This window comes from Crocodylus porosus, unplaced genomic scaffold (genome assembly GCF_001723895.1).
Source record: "Crocodylus porosus isolate Cpor-Errol unplaced genomic scaffold, CroPor_comp1, whole genome shotgun sequence".
NCBI lineage: Eukaryota > Metazoa > Chordata > Crocodylia > Crocodylidae > Crocodylus > Crocodylus porosus.
Genome location: NW_017728918.1, coordinates 31914028 through 31932823, shown reverse-complemented (window position 1 = coordinate 31932823; position 18796 = coordinate 31914028). Strand labels below are relative to the sequence as shown.

At 41.6% G+C, this 18796-nt stretch overlaps 1 protein-coding gene across 4 annotated transcripts in view; it reads right to left on the bottom strand.

Annotated features, from left to right (window-relative positions):
- TSSC1 (tumor suppressing subtransferable candidate 1) overlaps nucleotides 1–18796 on the bottom strand; it is a 184314-nt gene that overhangs the window by 52912 nt on the left and 112606 nt on the right. For all 4 annotated transcript variants that reach the window (XM_019537445.1, XM_019537447.1, XM_019537446.1 and 1 more), the window contains one exon: nucleotides 14699–14798. In XM_019537445.1, coding sequence (XP_019392990.1) covers nucleotides 14699–14798 — 100 coding nt within the window. The remainder of the gene's footprint in view (nucleotides 1–14698; nucleotides 14799–18796) is intronic.

Genomic DNA, 18796 nt, shown 5'->3' with positions numbered 1-18796 from the left:
GAAATCATTATTGATGCCAAGATGAGCATGGATTGGCAGTGTGGGGATGCAGTCAGGAAGGCCAACCACACCCTGTCATACATCCACAGATGCATCTCAAGCAGGTCCAACGTGGTGATCCTCCCCCTTTATGCCACACTGGTCAGGCCACAGTTGGGAGTACTGCACTCAGTTCTGGGCATCGCACTTCAAGAGGGATGTGGACAACATGGAGAGGGTCCAGAGGAGGGCCACTCGCATGATCAAGGGACAGCAGGGCAGGCCCTATGAGGAGAGGCTACGAGACCTGAACCTGTTCAGCCTCCACAAGAGAAGGCTGAGGGGGGATCCAGTGGCCTGTTACAAACTAGTCAGAGGAGACCAGCAGGCACTGGGGGACCCCTGTTGCCCCATGCGCTACCAGCAGTGACTAGAAATAACAGTCACAAGCTGGCAGAGGGTAGATTCAGACTAGACATCAGGAGGCGTTACCTCACTGTCAGGGAGGCTAGGATCTGGAACCAACTTCCAAGCAAACTGGTGCTGACTCCTACCCTGGGGGTCTTTAAGAGGAGGCTAGGTGAATACCTTGCTGGGGTCATTTGACCCCAGTACTTTTTCCTGTCATGGCAGGGGGTCGGACTTGATGATCTGCTCAGGTCTCTTCTGACCCTACCAACTATGAAACTGTAAAACTATGAAACCCTAATTTTCTATGATTCTATGGATGCATCTACACGTTGCTATAGTGACGTTGCTATAGCGACGTTGCTATGGAGCTGTGTGCTAGTACTTCCTTTAGTACTTTCTTTTTACTGTACCACACACACACACACACACACACACACACAGAGTGCACAGTTAGATTTCGCTATGCTGCCGCAGCGGTGCACTAAACTGGGGGAGTGTGCTGCTACAGTGACATAACTGGCAATCACGTGTAAACCTGTGTGATCGTTACATCATCATAGCACACCATACAGTGACAAAGTGCACTGTATGGTGATGTGTAGACTTACATTGTGATTTTATGATCTCTTGGGGCACTGAGTCATCTCCTCCCATCACAGAAGAATCATTATGTAATTTTATTTTGTTTGTTTGTTTATTTTTTACACTGATTGAAACTTCCAACTTTAAAAGTACTTAGGTATTTTTGTTCCTAAGCTAAGAGTGATCACAGAAAGGTGTCCCTGGAGAAGTTCATTGCCCATTTCTGTGTGGGGTGAAAATAGCTGGAGCATTTTGGGCCGGGGCACACTCAGGAATATCTCTGGATCCACCCAGGACACAGTATAGAAAAGCCCCTACTTTACTCTTTTATGATAAAGTTCTACATTCCACCAAGGATCCTAATAACTCTTCTCCATACCTGTTCCAATTTGTATTCAGTTCCCTTGAATACAGCTGACCAGAACTGTAAGTAGTCAGGTAAAGTATCAGCAGGCTTTGTACAACAGCATTATTACTTCCCTGTTTTTACTGGAAATATTTTGCCTGACACATTGTAGGAATCCATCTGCCTCACATGACAAAGACTGTGTTCACAGTCATCTAGCAATCATACGTATCAGCCATTCATCCTGTACATATTTTGGCACTTCTTTTACTCAGTCTTTCCAAAGATGGGTTCCCAGCTTATGCCTCCTTTTTGTGGCTAATATCTGTTAGCTTATGGTGGTAGAGTGCAGGCAGCCCCAAGTTTTCCAGCTGCCCTACACAGGAGCTCCCAGGCTTTCAGGGGCCAGATCCTACACAACTCCAAAATCCCTCAACAGTCGCCATGGTCTGTAAGCACAGAGTGCAAAACCTCCATGGGAGGTCCCCTCCTTGATGCTTGCAGATGCCCGTAGCACATATATTCATAGACATTAGGGCTGGAAGGGACCTTGAACACCATTCTCCCATTGTATGTGGCCTTGGTGAGGCCGCAGCTGGAGTACCGCATCCAGTTTTGGGCTCCACAATTTAAAAAGGATATGGAGAAGCTTGAGAGAGTCCAGAGAAGAGCCATGTGCATGATCAGAGGTCAGGAAAACAGACCTTATGACAAGAGGTTGACAGTTAGGGGACTTCAACCTGGAAAAGTGCAGTCTCAGGGGTGATCTGATGGTCACCTGTAAGTTTATAAGGGGTTGTCACCAGGATCTGGGGGAACATTTGTTCACCAGAGCGCCCCAAGCGATGACCAGATTGAATAGTCACAAACTCCTTCAAGACCGTTTCAGGCTGCACATAAGAAAGAACTTCTTTACTGTCTGAGCCCCTAAGGTTTGGAATAGACTGCTGACGGAGGTTGCTCAAGCACCTACTTTGAACACCTTCAAGAAAAATTTGGATGTTTATCTTGCTGGGATCCTATGACCCCAGCTAACTTCCTGCCCCTGGGGCAAGGGGCTGGAAGCGATGATCTTTCAAGGTCCCTTCCAGCTCTAATGTCTATGAAATCAAGTCCAGCCACCCACCCCAGGGGCAGGAAGTCAGCTAGGGTCAAGGGATCCCAGCAAGATAAACATCCAAACGTTTCTTGAAAGAGTCCAGAGTAGGTGCCTGCACCACTTCCGGAGGGAGACTAACCTAGGCCTTGGGGGCTTGGACAGTAAAGAAATTTTTCCTTATGTCCAGCCTAAAACTGTCATGGTGGAGTTTATAATCATTGGTCTTTGTTATTCCTTGGGGTGCTCTGGTAAACAGACCTTCCCCACAGATCCTGATGTACACCCCTTACATATTTATTGGCAGTCACAAGGTCCCCCCGAGCCTGTGCTTTTCCATGGGTCTCAGCTTCTCATAAAGCCTTTGATCATGCGCATGGATCTCCTCTGGACTCTCTCAAGCTTCTCAACCATATTTCTTGAATTGTGAAGCCCAGAATTGGATGCAGTACTCCAGCTGCAGCCCCACCAAGGCTGAGTACAGCAGAAGGATGACCTACTGCGATTAACTTAAGAAGCATCTATGGATGCAAGTCAGAGTTTTATTTGCTTTACCAGCTGCAACATCACATTGGTGGCTCATGTTCATCTTGTGGTCAGTCATGACCCCCAAGTCTCTTTCAGCCATGGTGCTAGCAAGCGTAGCACTGCCAAGCCTATAAGCATGCTGTTACCTTGTATTTTTCAGTATTGAATGTCATTAAGTTTATATCTGCACACTAACTAAGCTTATCCAAGTCAGCCTGGATCAGTAGCCTATCTTCAGGTGTGGAGGAGCTTCTGTATATATATTAAGCTTCTGTACCTGTAACAGGACACCCTTCCCAGCACCATCTTCTTAGTAATCTGTGCCTTGCGTGGGACGCCCTTGGAGCCTTCTTTGGGGTTCTTATGTCCCGCACTATATTCGCCTGCCACATCTTAATGGAAATTATTATGATGATGTTCTTGTGAGCGGGAGGCTGCTTATTGTATTCTGTATGTTGGGGCTTTTCCCCTATATGGGCCTGACCACTGTTTTTCTCTAACTAGGTCTCCCATCTAAACCCACTAAACAGGGTTCGACTCCGAGGCTCTAGCCTTTTCTGGTGTCTCCAGACTCACGGCCCCCTTTCCTGCTCCAATCTTGAGCCCGGCCTTCCCTGGCCCAGAGGCCCAGGCGCTGGCCCCACAGCCAGGGAGCTGCAAGTTCAACCTCCTCAGTCCAAAACACACACACACAAAAAAAACAAGACTATACCCCAGGTGTGCCAGGCCTCCCTGGTTTTTTTAAGATCGCGCCTTGAGGCGCCAGGGTCTGTGCCCCCCAAACGCCACGCCCTCACTGGCGCCGAGTTCCCCACTCCATAGTGGGTCCCCAAAATGAGGCCTCCTCCTTCCCCTAATAGCCTCACCCAAGCCACCAGTCTTATTCATTAATCAAAAAGGAAAAACCATAAACAGTCCCGTCCCTGGGTAATAACTGCCCCCAGATAATGTGAAAAAGCAAAAACCCATCATGTCCACTTACATTCACAAGGTCCGTGCTTTGGCTCCCCACAGTCACCTCACATCCTTGCTATGATGTGGTTGCCTGGTTCTCCGCGGCTCCCCTCTTCCTGCCTTTGGGCCTCTCCTTCATGGAGCTCTCTGAGGCACTTCTTCTCCTTCGGCGGCTACCCCCTAATTGCCGCTCGGCCCAGGATTTTTATAGTCCTGCCCCTTCCAGTCAGCTGACTAGCTGGCCAGGCTCAGCATTTAACCCCTTCTTTTCCAGCCCTCTGTGCCCAGAAAGTTCTGGCTTTAAAGGGGTGGATGTGCCTTCCGGTAACAGGGCTAGGGTTCTGTTACAATACCTCAGCTTGGGGATTCCTTGCCTGCAGACACATGCCCTGGGACAGTGGAATGGCATTCAGAGGCCATTGTCCCACAGGACTGGGTCCCTGAAGCCCCAGGAATAGAAGGGGTCTGGATCTGTGGGACAACCACTCTGGCAATTGTCTGTAGACTCCACCAAAATTAATTAGCTGTTCTGGGACACATCCTGGCACAACAGATCCTGCTCCAAGGAAGAAGCTTGTTTAAAACCAGGGATCCAAAGTTGACAGACACATGGCTCATTCGAAACAGCTGCACAGAATAATCAGTATTACAACACCTAACACTAAGTGGTAGGAAAGCCTGTTCTGACTAAGTAAATGGCTATCCCAGGATAAGCTGTGGCCAGAAGATATCTACAATGATGTCAACCAGGGGTCAGTAAACTATGACTTACAGAATGATTGCTTTGACCCACAGACGTGGGGCTTCAGAGGCATTCAGCAACTGGGGACCCTGGTTGTGGCCACTAATCTACCAGGCCAGAGTGTGTTGTCTTCAAACATGCCACACTGCTCTGTGTTTGTCAGTAGCCCTATAGCTGCATGGGGACAAGCAGCAGCATGGTATTAGTATGGCCACTTAGCCATGGCAATTTGCAGCTCACCTGTAAATGTGCTTTCATTTAGGGAGGCAGCCTGTGTTAAGCAGCAATGTGTGTTTGAGGTAGCCACTGACTGGTAGTGTAAGTTTTACAAACTAGGGAAAATCTATGTTCACAGTCTGCCATTCTGAAACGTAAGACTCTTAGTTATAACCTTACTTTTATTCATCTTTTTGTTTAATTTAAACTGAATCAGATGTGATCAGTTGATCCAACATTATTTCTACAACCAGCTCTTCTGTAGTGCCCTTAACAACACCAAATGTAAGATAGCATCACCTAAATGTTGAATGGTGTTGTACTCCTTAATGCTATTTGAGAATCCAGAAACAAAAGGAAATCCAACAGAATCCCTACAGCAAGCATTTGGTTAAAAACATATCCTCAGAAAAGCATACACTGACACTACAGCTCCTTCTGTTTCTTGGAATATTCCACCTTACTAGCAGGTATCAGGTCATTTACAATTTCAGTTACAAGCACTTCCCTTCATCCAAATTCTTCTTTCCTCCAGACAGCAAAAAACTGAGATTCCAAAACCTGAGTTAAATAATAAAAAACTCTATCATTGAAGGAGTAACGGTGTAACCATAAACACATCTGGTAGCTTCAGGCTAGCATTGAGGGAACAGGGGAAGACAACATTAAAATCTATAGGGTCCTATATGCTAGGGCTTTTAAAGAGAACCAATTATCCGAAATAATTTTGGGAACTTTCCAAGAAAGAACTAGCCCAAGAAGGACCCAGAAGAATTACCATGGGCACTACAAATAAGCAATCAAATTTTCAGTCCCATGCCAAGGATACTGAGAGAGATCAATGGTGAATCAAATATTGCTGGCATTGACCCATCTCTACTTATATGTAATCCACCTCAGAAAAAGTATGCTAAACAAAGTAATCAGAATGGTAGGAAGATATAGTGGGATCTACACATTTACCTACAGACTTTCATTTTCCCCTGGGACAGCAAAAATGGCTCCCAGAAAAAAAAAACCCCCAGAACATCCATGTTAAATAACCCCTAGGATAAATGAATGTCTGTACAACTTACCCTTCTGACAGAAGCCACAGCACAATCTTCCAACATCCTAGAATACTTTGCTCCCCACCTCTTTCCACACCAACCATGTGTCACTTGGGCTGGACTCTACTGCTTCAGCCAAGCAAGGAGCAGAACATGCCCCCTTCACAATCCCACATTGTGCTTCACGGAGACGCAGGCTAACTCTGAGCAGTCTGGGTCAGCCAATCATTTCTGCCCTGTGCATTGCTCCCATCTGTCACCAAGCGGACTGAGGGAGCACAGAGTATGCTGAGATGTGTGCTCAGAGGCCCCCTAGCTGTGCCCCGTAAGCATGGCAAGCTCCTTGCTCTTCAGAGGCTCAGCATTTGAATGTCTATTCAGACCTCTCAAGATTTGTTTTTCCACCAGAACAACAAACCTGGGGGAGTTCTTCCCAAGCATTTGAATGTACGTACATAGTCATGGAAGCCCTCACCTCCACATGACTAATGAATTCTTATAAGCATCTTTTAAAATGATTGCAAAAGTAGAGCTTCTCTCCTCTTTCCTTATTTTGCTTTTGTTATTTGCTTTCTTATGTTCTAGGTAGAAGCATTAGAAGGAAATCAAATTGGAATCAAAAGAATGCAGTATATGCTCCATGCCTTCATAGTAAGGAAAACCCAAACACTGACAAACAGGACAAGGGCAGACAAGTGCTAAGATGCTGTCGGTGGCATTCTTTTTTCAACCTCTATTCTTCCTTGTAAATGGTGACATCTGAACATCTGTTAGTCTTTCTTTGTAAGATGAAACAAAAAATGAAGACATCAAATTTTAAAAAGGAAAAAAAAAACACTAGTGGCAATTCTGTGAAAATACTTAACCTGAAGCTGTGTTTTTCTCACATCTCACTCTTCAGTAAACAAAGTAAAGTCCTTGAAAACCTGCTGATTCAGCATAGAAGAAGTTCCCAACAGTCCAGGGTAATTCTGTAACCCTCTTTATAGAATCAGAAAAATCTTTAGTAGGAAAATCAAAGAAAAATAAATAGTACCGCATCCTGATACTTGAACATGAAGGGGACAGTGTATCCTGATTTTTCATAATAGGACTTTATAGAAATAATGAAAGACAGTAATTTAGGAGCAAAATGTGAACCCATAACGAATAATGAAAGACAGTAATTTAGGAGCAAAATGTGAACCCATAACTGCCACACACACCAAAGTTTAGATTCAGTCAAACTGGAAGTATTTTTCCAATTTATACTATCCAATGGATGCAAAAAGACTAGAAAACAAAATAATTACAATATAGCTCATTTTGACTAGGCGGGACAAAACTTGCATAGGTGATGCTAAATAAATAAATCCACAGTTTTGTCATTAAGATTTTGTGATTAGGAAATGGAAGGCACCAAGTATCCATGTAGACTTCAGCTGTTGCAAACATATTGCATTTATCTTCATAAGTAGTTCTACTCAATTTAGTGATATTCAAACTGAAGTCCAAATACAGAAATAGTACCTGACACTTTTTTTTTCAGTAAGACCTACACAGACCCTATAAACATTGCTTGGGTTCTAGACCTTTCTCCTCGGTTCAACTAATGATTATAAATGACAAATTTAAATGGCTAATTTAATTGCAAAAGCTAATGATACAGTAAGCATAAGATTAGCTTCACACCAGAAGGTAAAGTCCTCAAATAATAATAAGAAAGAGAGAAAAGTTTGGTTTAACATTATTGCAAATGGAGGCAAAGACGTCTCTATTAAATTCTAGAGGGAAAGAATAAAAAACTACTAAGAAATGCTAAAAGATGAAATAAGAAAAGAAAACAAAATTATAATGGTAAATTATAGATTAAAAATACTTCCACGATAGCTTAAATCATTCAGCTAGTTTAACTGAAAATGCCCATAATTAAATTATAAAAATAGCTCTATAAAATTTTGGGAAGCCCAAACTCTCTGACTTGACTTAAATGAAAATAAGACCTGTGACCTCTTCTGAGATTAGGTAGGTGAAACACGTTAAAACATTATGATTTTACAGTTTGAGCCATAGCAGTGAGCAGAAATACAAGCATGTCAACTTTCCAAGGTAAAGGTATTTTTATGTTCTCTCAACTCTCTACTGGAACTTTATGCATTTTTTTCCATATGCACTAAAGATTGTAAAGGGAAGGACTGGGATTAACTTTTTTGATTAAAATGAGTATTACATATAATGGGTAAAGATACTCCCTTCTAGAAGGAAACTGTATACGCTGCACAAGTAAACATCAGAAACTGAGATGAACTCCAGTCTTTCACATTTTACTGAGAATCTTTTTACTTCATATAGACGCAATTCTGCTTGATGTTAAACCTGAGCTACCTTGACTTCAAAATAATTATTTCTGCTTAACTTCTGGTTTAAGAATCCATCATAGTCTGTCCATAAGGAGACAAAAACAATCTTGGAATGTTTTCTTGTAATACTGGGGTATGGTCATTTAGTCAAAATGACCTGGTTATTAGCTGAGGGCTGCCTGTGAAAAGTACAGGCAAGCAGTACTTCATTAAGGCTTAATGAAAAATGTGCCCATAGAGCAGTGGTGCTTAACATTTTGGCCACACAGGCCAGACAAGTGGCACAGTGCCAGTCCCTGAGCTAAATCAGGCCCCATGCTCCAGGATCTGGACTCTGATGGTCCCCATGCACTGGGATCAGGCCCTGTGCCACTCCCAAGTATCAGGATTGGACCCCAGGACTACATTTTCCCCCTGCCTGGCCCACATGCTAGGATTGGGCCCTGTGCCATTTCGTATGCCCAAGCTAGCATTCAGGGTCACAGCTTGTGGGGCTTCCCACAGTCCTGTGGGGAAAAGCCCTATAGGCTAGATAACACTGCTTCAAGGACCAGATCTGGCCCACAAGGCAGCGGTTAAACTCCCTTACTATAAAGGATACAGAAGTTCACTGACAAATTACTTCTTTACGAAACTGGGATATCAGCTTAAAGGACACCTTGAGACAGCTATGACATTCCAAGAATGGACAATGTTTTAACCTACTAGATAGTATGCTTATTTTATGTCACCATTCAAGTACTTTGTTTGCACATCCATAAAGTAAATGAATAACAACTTTTTCTTCTTGCCTTCAAGACTCTTCCCACATACCAACATGAGAAATCTTGTGCAACTGATTATAACCTACAAATGAACTGTAAAAGACTCTTATACTCAGTCTTTTAAGGAGAACTTTTATGTAAAGGCTTTTGATTATACTTCATTCATGATTTTTTCCTTTTTAATTCTGGTGAGATTTTCTCTGTTGTATGTTGAAGCTGATTTTTTTTTTGTTTGGTACCAGTTTTCAAGGCCAACACAGCTTTGTTAAGTTTTGTTAAACTTCCCAAGTGGTCTGTTTTTGCAGGTGCACTGAAAAACTTTATGGCGTGTAACTTTTTTTTCAGTTGCTGGGTACTCTGCATTTAGCAGCACATTTATACGGAACTGCACAAAGAAAATTTCACCTTTATCTACATCACATCTGTAAACAAATTCCCTTTGTACATGGAGGTGATAGCCAGATAGAAACTTTACCTTTAGTAGCACCATCTGTCTTCTTTCCACTAACGCACTTCCATGGAATTATATCAACATTCCAAATCCCTGAATACCTTTTATAAACCTTTTATAAATCATCCTACTAGGGAAACCTTTCCTCCATTTTTTCTTCTTTATTGTGGAATATCTCCTCATCACAGTTAATATTTAGTCCTTGATCAGTTCTTCTACTCATAAAATTGCTTTGAAATTCAAAATTTCTCTAATTGATGTTGAGGAACCAGGAAATTAAACCCTGGAAAGTTAGATTCCCAGACTCCCAATAGTGAGTGAAAAGCCTAAGATAGCAAAGCTATGACCATTTGAAGTTTAATCATCTGATATTCTGTTTCAGGGCTGTTAACGCTGTTTCTAAATCTTCCTTTGAGCCTCATACCACTGGACTCATTAACTATAGCAATTAGTTGGTTACATATGCCATATTTAATTTAAACAGGCAAAATCAAACAAGATGGAAACACCAATTTTCTAACAATGGATATAACAGGACAAGTCTTAAGTGTGTGGGAGATACAAGTTTGAGTCAAGCCTTCATGAATAAGCTAACAAGCAAACCACCCCTTCTAAAAGTAAATATTATTCACTAAAGTAGTAAATGCCACCTGAGTTAAAGACACTTGGAAAACTGCTCCGGGTGGTAGATTAATCATGGCAGAACTCTAGTTCCCATGGGAGAAGGCCTAGTCACAAATAATTGGCATTTAAAGATTACAGGACATAAGTAATGTACTCAAACCCAAGATATCAGATTACTTTAGAAAGATATTTAAGAGACTTGATATAATCCTGCATTGCCCTTCTTGAGAAACAGCCAATAACATTTAAGTGACATACCTGGCCTCTTCAAACTAAAACTGGTGCACAGACCATCCCAAATTGTCCTAGGTGTATAGATGGCTATTAGTAGAGGCAGCATAAAATTTTGAGGTACTCCCCTGTATGCGAGTCCATCCCATAGGACAGGGGTTCTCACCCAGAGGTCCGCATACCCCTGGAGGTACTTAAAGTGGCCCTAAGGGGTATACATGGGTGGGAGGGGCCAGAGTGCTGCCACGTGGCATCCTGCACAGGCGTGCCTGCAAGGGTGCGGGGGAAGCTTGCACACAGTAGCTGTTACTGCTCTGAATCCAGCCACTCGGCATCCAGATGCTCACTGGGCTGCCAGTGGGATACAATGATGCAAAAAGGTTGAAAACCCCTCCCATAGGACATACAGCAGTTCCTGAGCAAATGGTAACCAGTGGCAAACACATTGCTGGCCTCTACCATATCAACACCTCTTTCATGGTCCTAACTAAACAAATCAGTTAGTCATGAGCTATTATACTGTTTTCCATAGAATTTTATCTTAAGTTCTTCATTAGATTTCATCAGACTCTAATTTTGGTTATTCAGACTTTCAAGAACAGGCACATAACTGATGTCATAGGCCAAATCTACTTAGTTCCTTTACCATTGACCTTGCCTCCTGAAGCCCTTATTCTTCTATCAATATCTGATACACTACAGGCATATTTTGAAAGTAACAGAATTTATAAAAGATGCTAGGTAAGCAACACTAGCTGAAATACTGAAGGATCAGCAATCTTTTGAATCAAAAACTTTAAGGATATAAGTATTGATTTCCAAAGTTATGCTGAGATAAAATAGCTTTGTTGTGGCTCAACCAGCTAGACAGTCATGGAGAAAAGTGTACTTGTCTTGAAAATTATGCTTAGACTCCAACACTAGTATTGGAGACGAGTTGTAAATCATAATTACACATTCACAAATGTCTGCATGACAGAGAAAGGAGGTTAATTTAGAGGCAATGAAGAGTAAATGTAAGATGTTTAACTGAAAGCAAATTTTAGTAACTAAACCCCTGACAAAATAAAATGAGGAAAAGATAGGAACTTCACATTCATTATAACATCTTTTTAATTAAGAAAGCATGACTAGTAACTATCTGGACAGCACCCCAAAGGAAACAGTATTTGACACAGGTTACAAATAGGGAGAAATATGGTAACTTTGAGATTATGACCAAGGAAGTGGTCAGGACAGTGAAGTCTAATTAACATTCACAAGAACTTTTAGCAAGGAAAGACATGAATGCCCAAAGGGAGGAAGGAGGAGAAGGAAATGCTTAACAGCATGAAAGAAACCAGTATTTCAAAACAGAAGAAGAGCCATAGCAGTAAACAGACTTTATTCCAAAAACACAGTTTCTCAACAGGGGTTCTCCAGAGTGTTACGTAAGAGGAATTTAGAAAAACAAGGCAAGGCATCTAGAAATTGTGTATCTAATTAAAAATCAGAGACCAGAGATTTGCCAACCAATCTCTGTTCTCTTCCAGGAGATGGTGAATTCTAACCAAGTGGTGATAATGAGTTATTTCCAGTATTCACATATTAACTGGTCAAATAACATAATAGGACAACATTTAGAGAAACAGTTTCAACACCGAATGATTGATTTTGGAGCACCTACTTCTGAGCACAAAAGAACAGTAGCTTTTCTTGATCCAGTCTTAAGCAAGATACAAGTTAATTCATAATACAAATATAGCTGAGACACTCAATAAACCTAACCAAAATACAACGAGTTCAACCCCTCCAATGGACGTGCAAGCTACCTATAAGTGACACAGTGTCACTTAACTTTGGAAATATCGCAAGACCCTATAGTTAAAAGTAAAATTCTTACAGGTGGCAAATTAAAAACTGAATCTCAGAAAACAGAGGCACCATGGAACAGAATAAGAACCAGGAAGACCAGAAGGAAACTAATGTCACTAAATAGTTCCAGTTCAGAGGTCAAGCCACACAGAAATATTTCTAAATACTTATCTGACCCCAATGAAATCAACAAATAGGAACAAATTATAATGATCATAGTGCTAGGAAGAGAGATTACATTTTTCTTGGGACGAGTTGTGCCTGTGTTTGTCCTGGATCACAAAAGTCACAGGATTGGCATGTACATACATTTCCCTTCCAATCAGGGTTTTAGTGAGTTGCTGGTTTTCTGCCATTGATTCAATGATAAAGTCCTGAGACATCCATTCAAATACACTTCGCTATGTCCCAGGACAAACTGTTAGTGTTTCTTTTTCTACTAACCTTTTTAGGGTTTGTTCCAGGACAATGGACCTAGATGAATAAATAATCACACTTTGTCCCAAGAGAAATTTTTTCTAAGGTCTGTTTGTATCTTAGAATAAAAGAACAATCAGAAAGGTCAAAAACGAATTTCATTGTACAAATGAAGTTGTAAAAAAAACAAACAAGTGTAAGTATTTCAGAAGCATTATACCTGCAAGAGAATCAGTGGGTCTGCTGGAACACTCGAGTTAAAGGAAACAATTCAGGAAAGAACGGAGGAACTAAATGATAATCAAAACATAAGGATGATACTTCAAGAACAGGCCCTGTCAGAGACGTGTCAGAAAAAGATACAACAAACCAATCATCTAAAAAGGTAATACCTTCTAATAAAGTATACAACACTCATTAAAACAATCACTCTTCCAGAGGAGTGTGGAGTGGCAAATGCTGTATCTATATTTAAATTAAGAGTTGATATTTAAGATAGAGCTGATCTGGAATTATAGTCCATAGACATTATATCAAATTGTTCAAAACAATCATTAAAAAGAAATCAAAACACTAAGAAGATCACAGTGTGATAAGGTCTTAATCACTATTATTTTTGCAAAGAAAGAAAAATCACATCTCACTAATTTCTTACATTTCTTTGAACATGTCAGTGAATTAGTGGACAAATAGAAACTGGTCCACATAAATTTTATTAGACTTCCAAAACGATTGTGACAAACTCCTACATAAGAAGCCACAAAAAGCCCCGAGACTATGGGACGAGGCAAACCAGTGCATGGTCAAAAAGTGGCTAAGGAGGCACAGAACAAAGAGTTAGATTAAGGTTTAATATTTTCATCATGGCAAATGATTACCATTGAAATCCACGTAATAGGTTCAACAATATTTAGTACATGAATTATCTGAAATGGGAAAAGTAGTGAGGTAGCAATAAGTGCAGGGGGATAAATTTACTTAGGTTAGTCAGGATCTGAAATGACAATAAAGACCTATGTACAATCTGAAAGGGGAAAACAATAACAAATGAAATTCAAGACTGATCAAGAAAAAATGATTCATATTGGATAGTTAAATTTAAACTACTATTACACCCAAGAAGGTTCTAAATTAACTGCATTGAGTCAAGAAGAGGCCCTGACTGTCACTGCAGACAGCTCAAAAGACATCTTGCACATCAAGCAGCAGCAGTCAGAAAGCTAATGAGAAGTTAGGACACATAAGGAATGGTGAGTATTAATGAGAATACTATAATGCCCTTATATAAATTAATGACAGCTTCACCTGGAAAATACTGCAGTGTACTGGTCAACCCATTTTAAAACAATAATGTAGCATTAAGGTGGACTGAAGACGACATGACCTATTGAGAGCATATTACTAGGAGTAATTATTCATTACCACTGTTAAGTTCTTGGATGCAACACGATTCTATCACAGATTAGATAGTTACTTGAATATCAGAGTTATAATTGACATCAAAAGTTATGGAAACAATTTACACTTTATGCTTCTGCATTTAAGTCAGCCTGTACCTACTGGAAACAGGGATGAAACCTGGCATGTGGAACATGCAGGTATCCCACATTAAACTGCATGATTTGACACCTTCAGAAACCCACAATCCTAGCAACTTTCAGAGACATCCCACTGGACTTCATGGATTCCTGATATGGTTTGGCAGTTCTTGTCCTTCTATGCCATTTCGTTCACACCTATTCCCCAGACTATAACTGAAAAAGTTTTCAAGGAGGAATGGGGTTCACTGGCCCCTTGGGTTAGAGTGTCAATTCAAGAAAACAAGAAAAAACAAGCATGCTTTTTGGAGAACAATGGGGGGGAATGCCACCTAAATTGGCCTAATAAACTTCAAGTACCTTCTTAAGCATTATCTGTAGCTACAAAATGGTATAACAGAGCTTAATGTCCAAGATGTAAAAAGAAAACAATTCTGGTTATACCGAACTAGCCTAATTTTAAGGTTAGTAGAAATACATACACAACAATCCTCATAACACTAGTTAGAAGATAACCAATCTGACAACTGCCATATGCCATATTCAGCCATATCATAATTTAAGTAATATTTCTTACCACTGCCTTGTTTGAGCTTTCTTGCAAATCCCACAATAATAAGTGATTATCAGCCAGTGAAATAAGCTTTTTACCATCTCCCATTGGCTCCCACATAACACTGTAAAAAAGAAACAACACACATTTATAATTAAAACAACAAGTACACTAGCAGACAGACATTTTAATCCTACAGGTCTAAATTTAGACTTCAAAAGTAGCATCTCGTATCATCTTCAGTGGGAGCTTTTTCATGGCCGGACTTTAACCATCCTTATCAAGTGTTCAAAGATTTTATGGTTGAAGGAAATGCCAAAATAAGTATCCTGTGCAACTTTACTTGCCATATGTATTTTGTCAATCCTGCTTAGTATCACAGCTTAGATCTCAACACTGGCTTTGTCAAAGAGCAAGGGAGAAATCAGCCCTCCTATGTCACAGCCTGCCTAATTACAAAAGAGCAATGTTTTTCCTCTTGCACCCATTTGCCTCATTTACTATCCACCCTGCACACTGGATGAAGCTAAGAACATGCAAAATAAACAATATGATCACATATCTATGAATCATAAATACCAATATAAGAATATCCAAGTTAAAGAACTATATTATGATGTTTCCTAATTTTGAAAGCTGTATTTGAAACATTAATGTTCATTTGTTTTTCTATGTAATTTGAAAGTGAACTAAGGAAAACAACCCAGAAAAGCTTATCATGGAAAACCACATGAATATAGATCACAAGGTGATATGGAAATGGAATTAAGGCTATCAGATGCACATTATAGGCCTCAATCACTGTAGCTAAGAATTGCCTGCCTGGGAAGCTCACACACTTTTCAATAATCCCTCTCTCCACCACAGGGGAGACAGTCACCCAGCTATTTATCATGCCTGTCACCCAACAGCTTGGAATGGCCAACTTTTCAGGCCCAGCATTTGAAGACCAACTTCTTCTATCCCCATACTATGCAGTGTGAAGAATGGGAAGAAGAAAGGGGTAGGCGACAGAAGTGATTCAGCAGCAGCCCCACCTATCAGAAGCAAAGAGGTAGAAGACAGAGGGAGCACAAGTAACAATGTCTCAAACTTTCTAGCCAAAATTTTCTCTCATGAATGGTCTTCGCTACTCCCAACCCCACACTGCTAATGGGGCAAACATTTCTGAAAATAACTGCATGATATATGCACCTAATTTTCTGTAAGGAGCATGAGGCCACCTGCTATAAGGGCTGGGAAGAGCATAACATTAGCACCAAGGAATGGAAGAAATGGAGCTACAACTCATCTCTTTCTGACTCCCCCACTATCCCATCCCTTAGGTCAAAATAGCAAGATGGGGGAAAGGAGTGGTTATTTCTTCTTCATCCCTCCTGATATGGATCCCTATATCTCCATGTCTACTGTAAGAAGGCCAAGAGAATCAAAGAGCCTGGTACAATATGGGTCATTTGTATTAAGTTCTATGAAGCAGTATAGTATGCTTGGCTCATTTGGCATATTATAAATTTTGCCATCAAGCCTCCAATAGGTTTTGCTAAGCAAATTGTGCTAGAATTTATAGATGACATAGACAAAACTACTCCTCTTTTCTAGTTCTCAGAAGTGACTTTTCCTTGAAAATTAAAGTATCACCCTAAGGCACAGAGTAACATAAAAAAATTCAGCCAAAACTGTTACCATTTGGCAAATTGCTACGCCCCTGAAAAAAATGCTGATAATGGAAAATTAACCAGTCTTACCTACAGGAATCACTACCAATATGCCTATATAATTAGGAGCAAGTAAGTGACATGAAGCCTGTCATTTGGTATCTACATTTAATAGCAGATAGAACTATGTGGTATAATGTATCTTAAGGAACTCCTCTATTAGTTCTTTAAAAATAAAGTATAAATACTGAATAGACTGGATCATGAAACAGTCCAATGTTTCTCATACTCAGTGACACAGGGAATATGACTACAAATCTTAATATGATCTTTAATACATTTAAAATTTTGGTATTACTTAACAGGACAGTATTGCAAATGTGTTGGTTTTATTAGTAACAATTTGGGGTTTTATTATTGACAATGAAATCTAGTTTCGATGACTTCTGAAGTGATCACTTGACTAGAGAGATCAAAACTAATTTTCTAAAAATGATTCCTTATGCTTGCTGATTTGTTTATCTCTTAGTTGCACTGATCACTCAGCACTCAGCAATAAAGACTAGATTGGAAGCTCTTTCTTTGATGTTTTCAAAGGTAGGAAGGACTCTCACATCTCTGAGTGGCACTGAGCTGCAAGGTAAAGAATTTCATAGCTGGAGAAAGTATGCTAATTAGAGCCAATTATAATCCAACTGACATACCTGAGAATGAAAAGGTCTAGCAGCATTTGCTCCGTCCTTGCAAGATGCCTATTTTGCTTCCATTTAATTCATCCGATATGAAAGTTCATTGTTTTATGGATGTGGCTGTGGTGATCATTCAGATTTTATGATCTAAATGAAGGTTACCCAAATCACTCTTTGTAACAGGATTTCATTCTGAGTAAAGATGAGTTTTCTATAGTCGTAACTCAATGTTACAGTAATGGAAAACACCAAGGTTTGAAAAAAAGGAAAAAACTCCTGCATACCTCCTTACCACTGGCTAGCAGAAGCTTTGCTTACAAAATAATTCCAAAAATTACTGTAAGGATTTTAAACTGTCAGTCATACATGTATATTTTTTCAACCCTGTATGGGTCAGTAGCATGAAGGTTGAATCTACAACCTTAAGATCCAAAGGAAAGACCTCCTGTGTTTTAACTGTTGTGCAGTATATGAAACAACTCGTTTAGAGACAAAGATTATACAGAGCTGTCAGTGGGTAACAGAAGCATATGGATAATCGGGGTGGATTAGGAGGTGGGGGTGGAGGTGTAAGGAGTAATGCAGTCACACTCCCCGCTTCAGCTGCTGCCACCACTGTCTCTGGTCAAGCTCAGCAACTCAGGCAGCCTCTTCCTGCAGTTGGATACCGAGGCCAGTGCACGACACTGTGGGACCAGGCAGGGAGCAAGCAGAGTACTAGTACTTATGCTTGGAGAAGTACTTAGCAGCCCCCCTTCTCTGGCAGGACAGGGCAGGGGCTGGTAGCTGGTCCCTGCAAGCGGCATGCTGTAATCTTGTGTGCTGAGAGATCTTGCAAGACTCATTACAACCTGCAAAATTTCAAACTTTAAAAGGTCCCAAAGGAAGATTTTTGGTTGGGACCTTGAGATCTTGGTGGGAGATGCAAAGGTGCAAGCCCATTGCACCCCAAAGAGCGAAACCCCCCAGCAGATCCCTCTGGCAGAGCCCTACCTGACCCCCAGCACAGAGACACAAGGTAAGTAGGGCCCATGGTGAGCAGCAGTAGCTAGAGGGGGCAGCTGAGCAGAGCCAAGGAGGGTCTCTATCCATCCCCACTCCCCTCAACCCCCGTCCCTCACCCCCTCGGCTCTCAGCCCAGCCCCCAGGGAGTCGTGCGACTGGAGCCGTGTAAATAGAGCACGCCAACAGACACACTCTAGGCCTAGTGCATGAATTAGCGCAGGAGTGTGCATAGAAGGGCCACCAGCGGGCAGTCTCAGCCCCAGGTTGCTCCCCCAGCAGAGATGCACACTACACCCTGTGCCTGTTGTGCCCCCAGGCAATCAAAATCCCCATATGCAGAGAGACAGACCTCTGACGCTGGATCTCAGGTAGAGGCGAAAAGGGACCAGCCCTCCCCCCTCCAGGGAGGGAACTGGAGACCCAGGGAGACCCCCAGCTCCTTAGGAAACTGGGAAGCCAGGGGATCCCCTTGCAGGCAACTACTTTAGCCTATCTACCAGGCCGCAGCAATAGCAACAACTGCTGGTGAGGACCACGTGGGGGTAATTACACCCACCTGGTCTCCTACTCAAACCAACATCTAAGGAGCCAAGTGAACAGGGTCCTCCCTGCAACACAGTGATGGGCACGTGCAGCACCCCTAGGCTCCCTAATCTGGATGGACCACCCCCACTTGGTACCTTGGAGGTCTTTATCCAGATGAAGCCTATGGTCCCGGCCTCCATGCACACAGAACCCTTGTCTCCAGGCTGTGGAGGCTGCCTGGCACAACT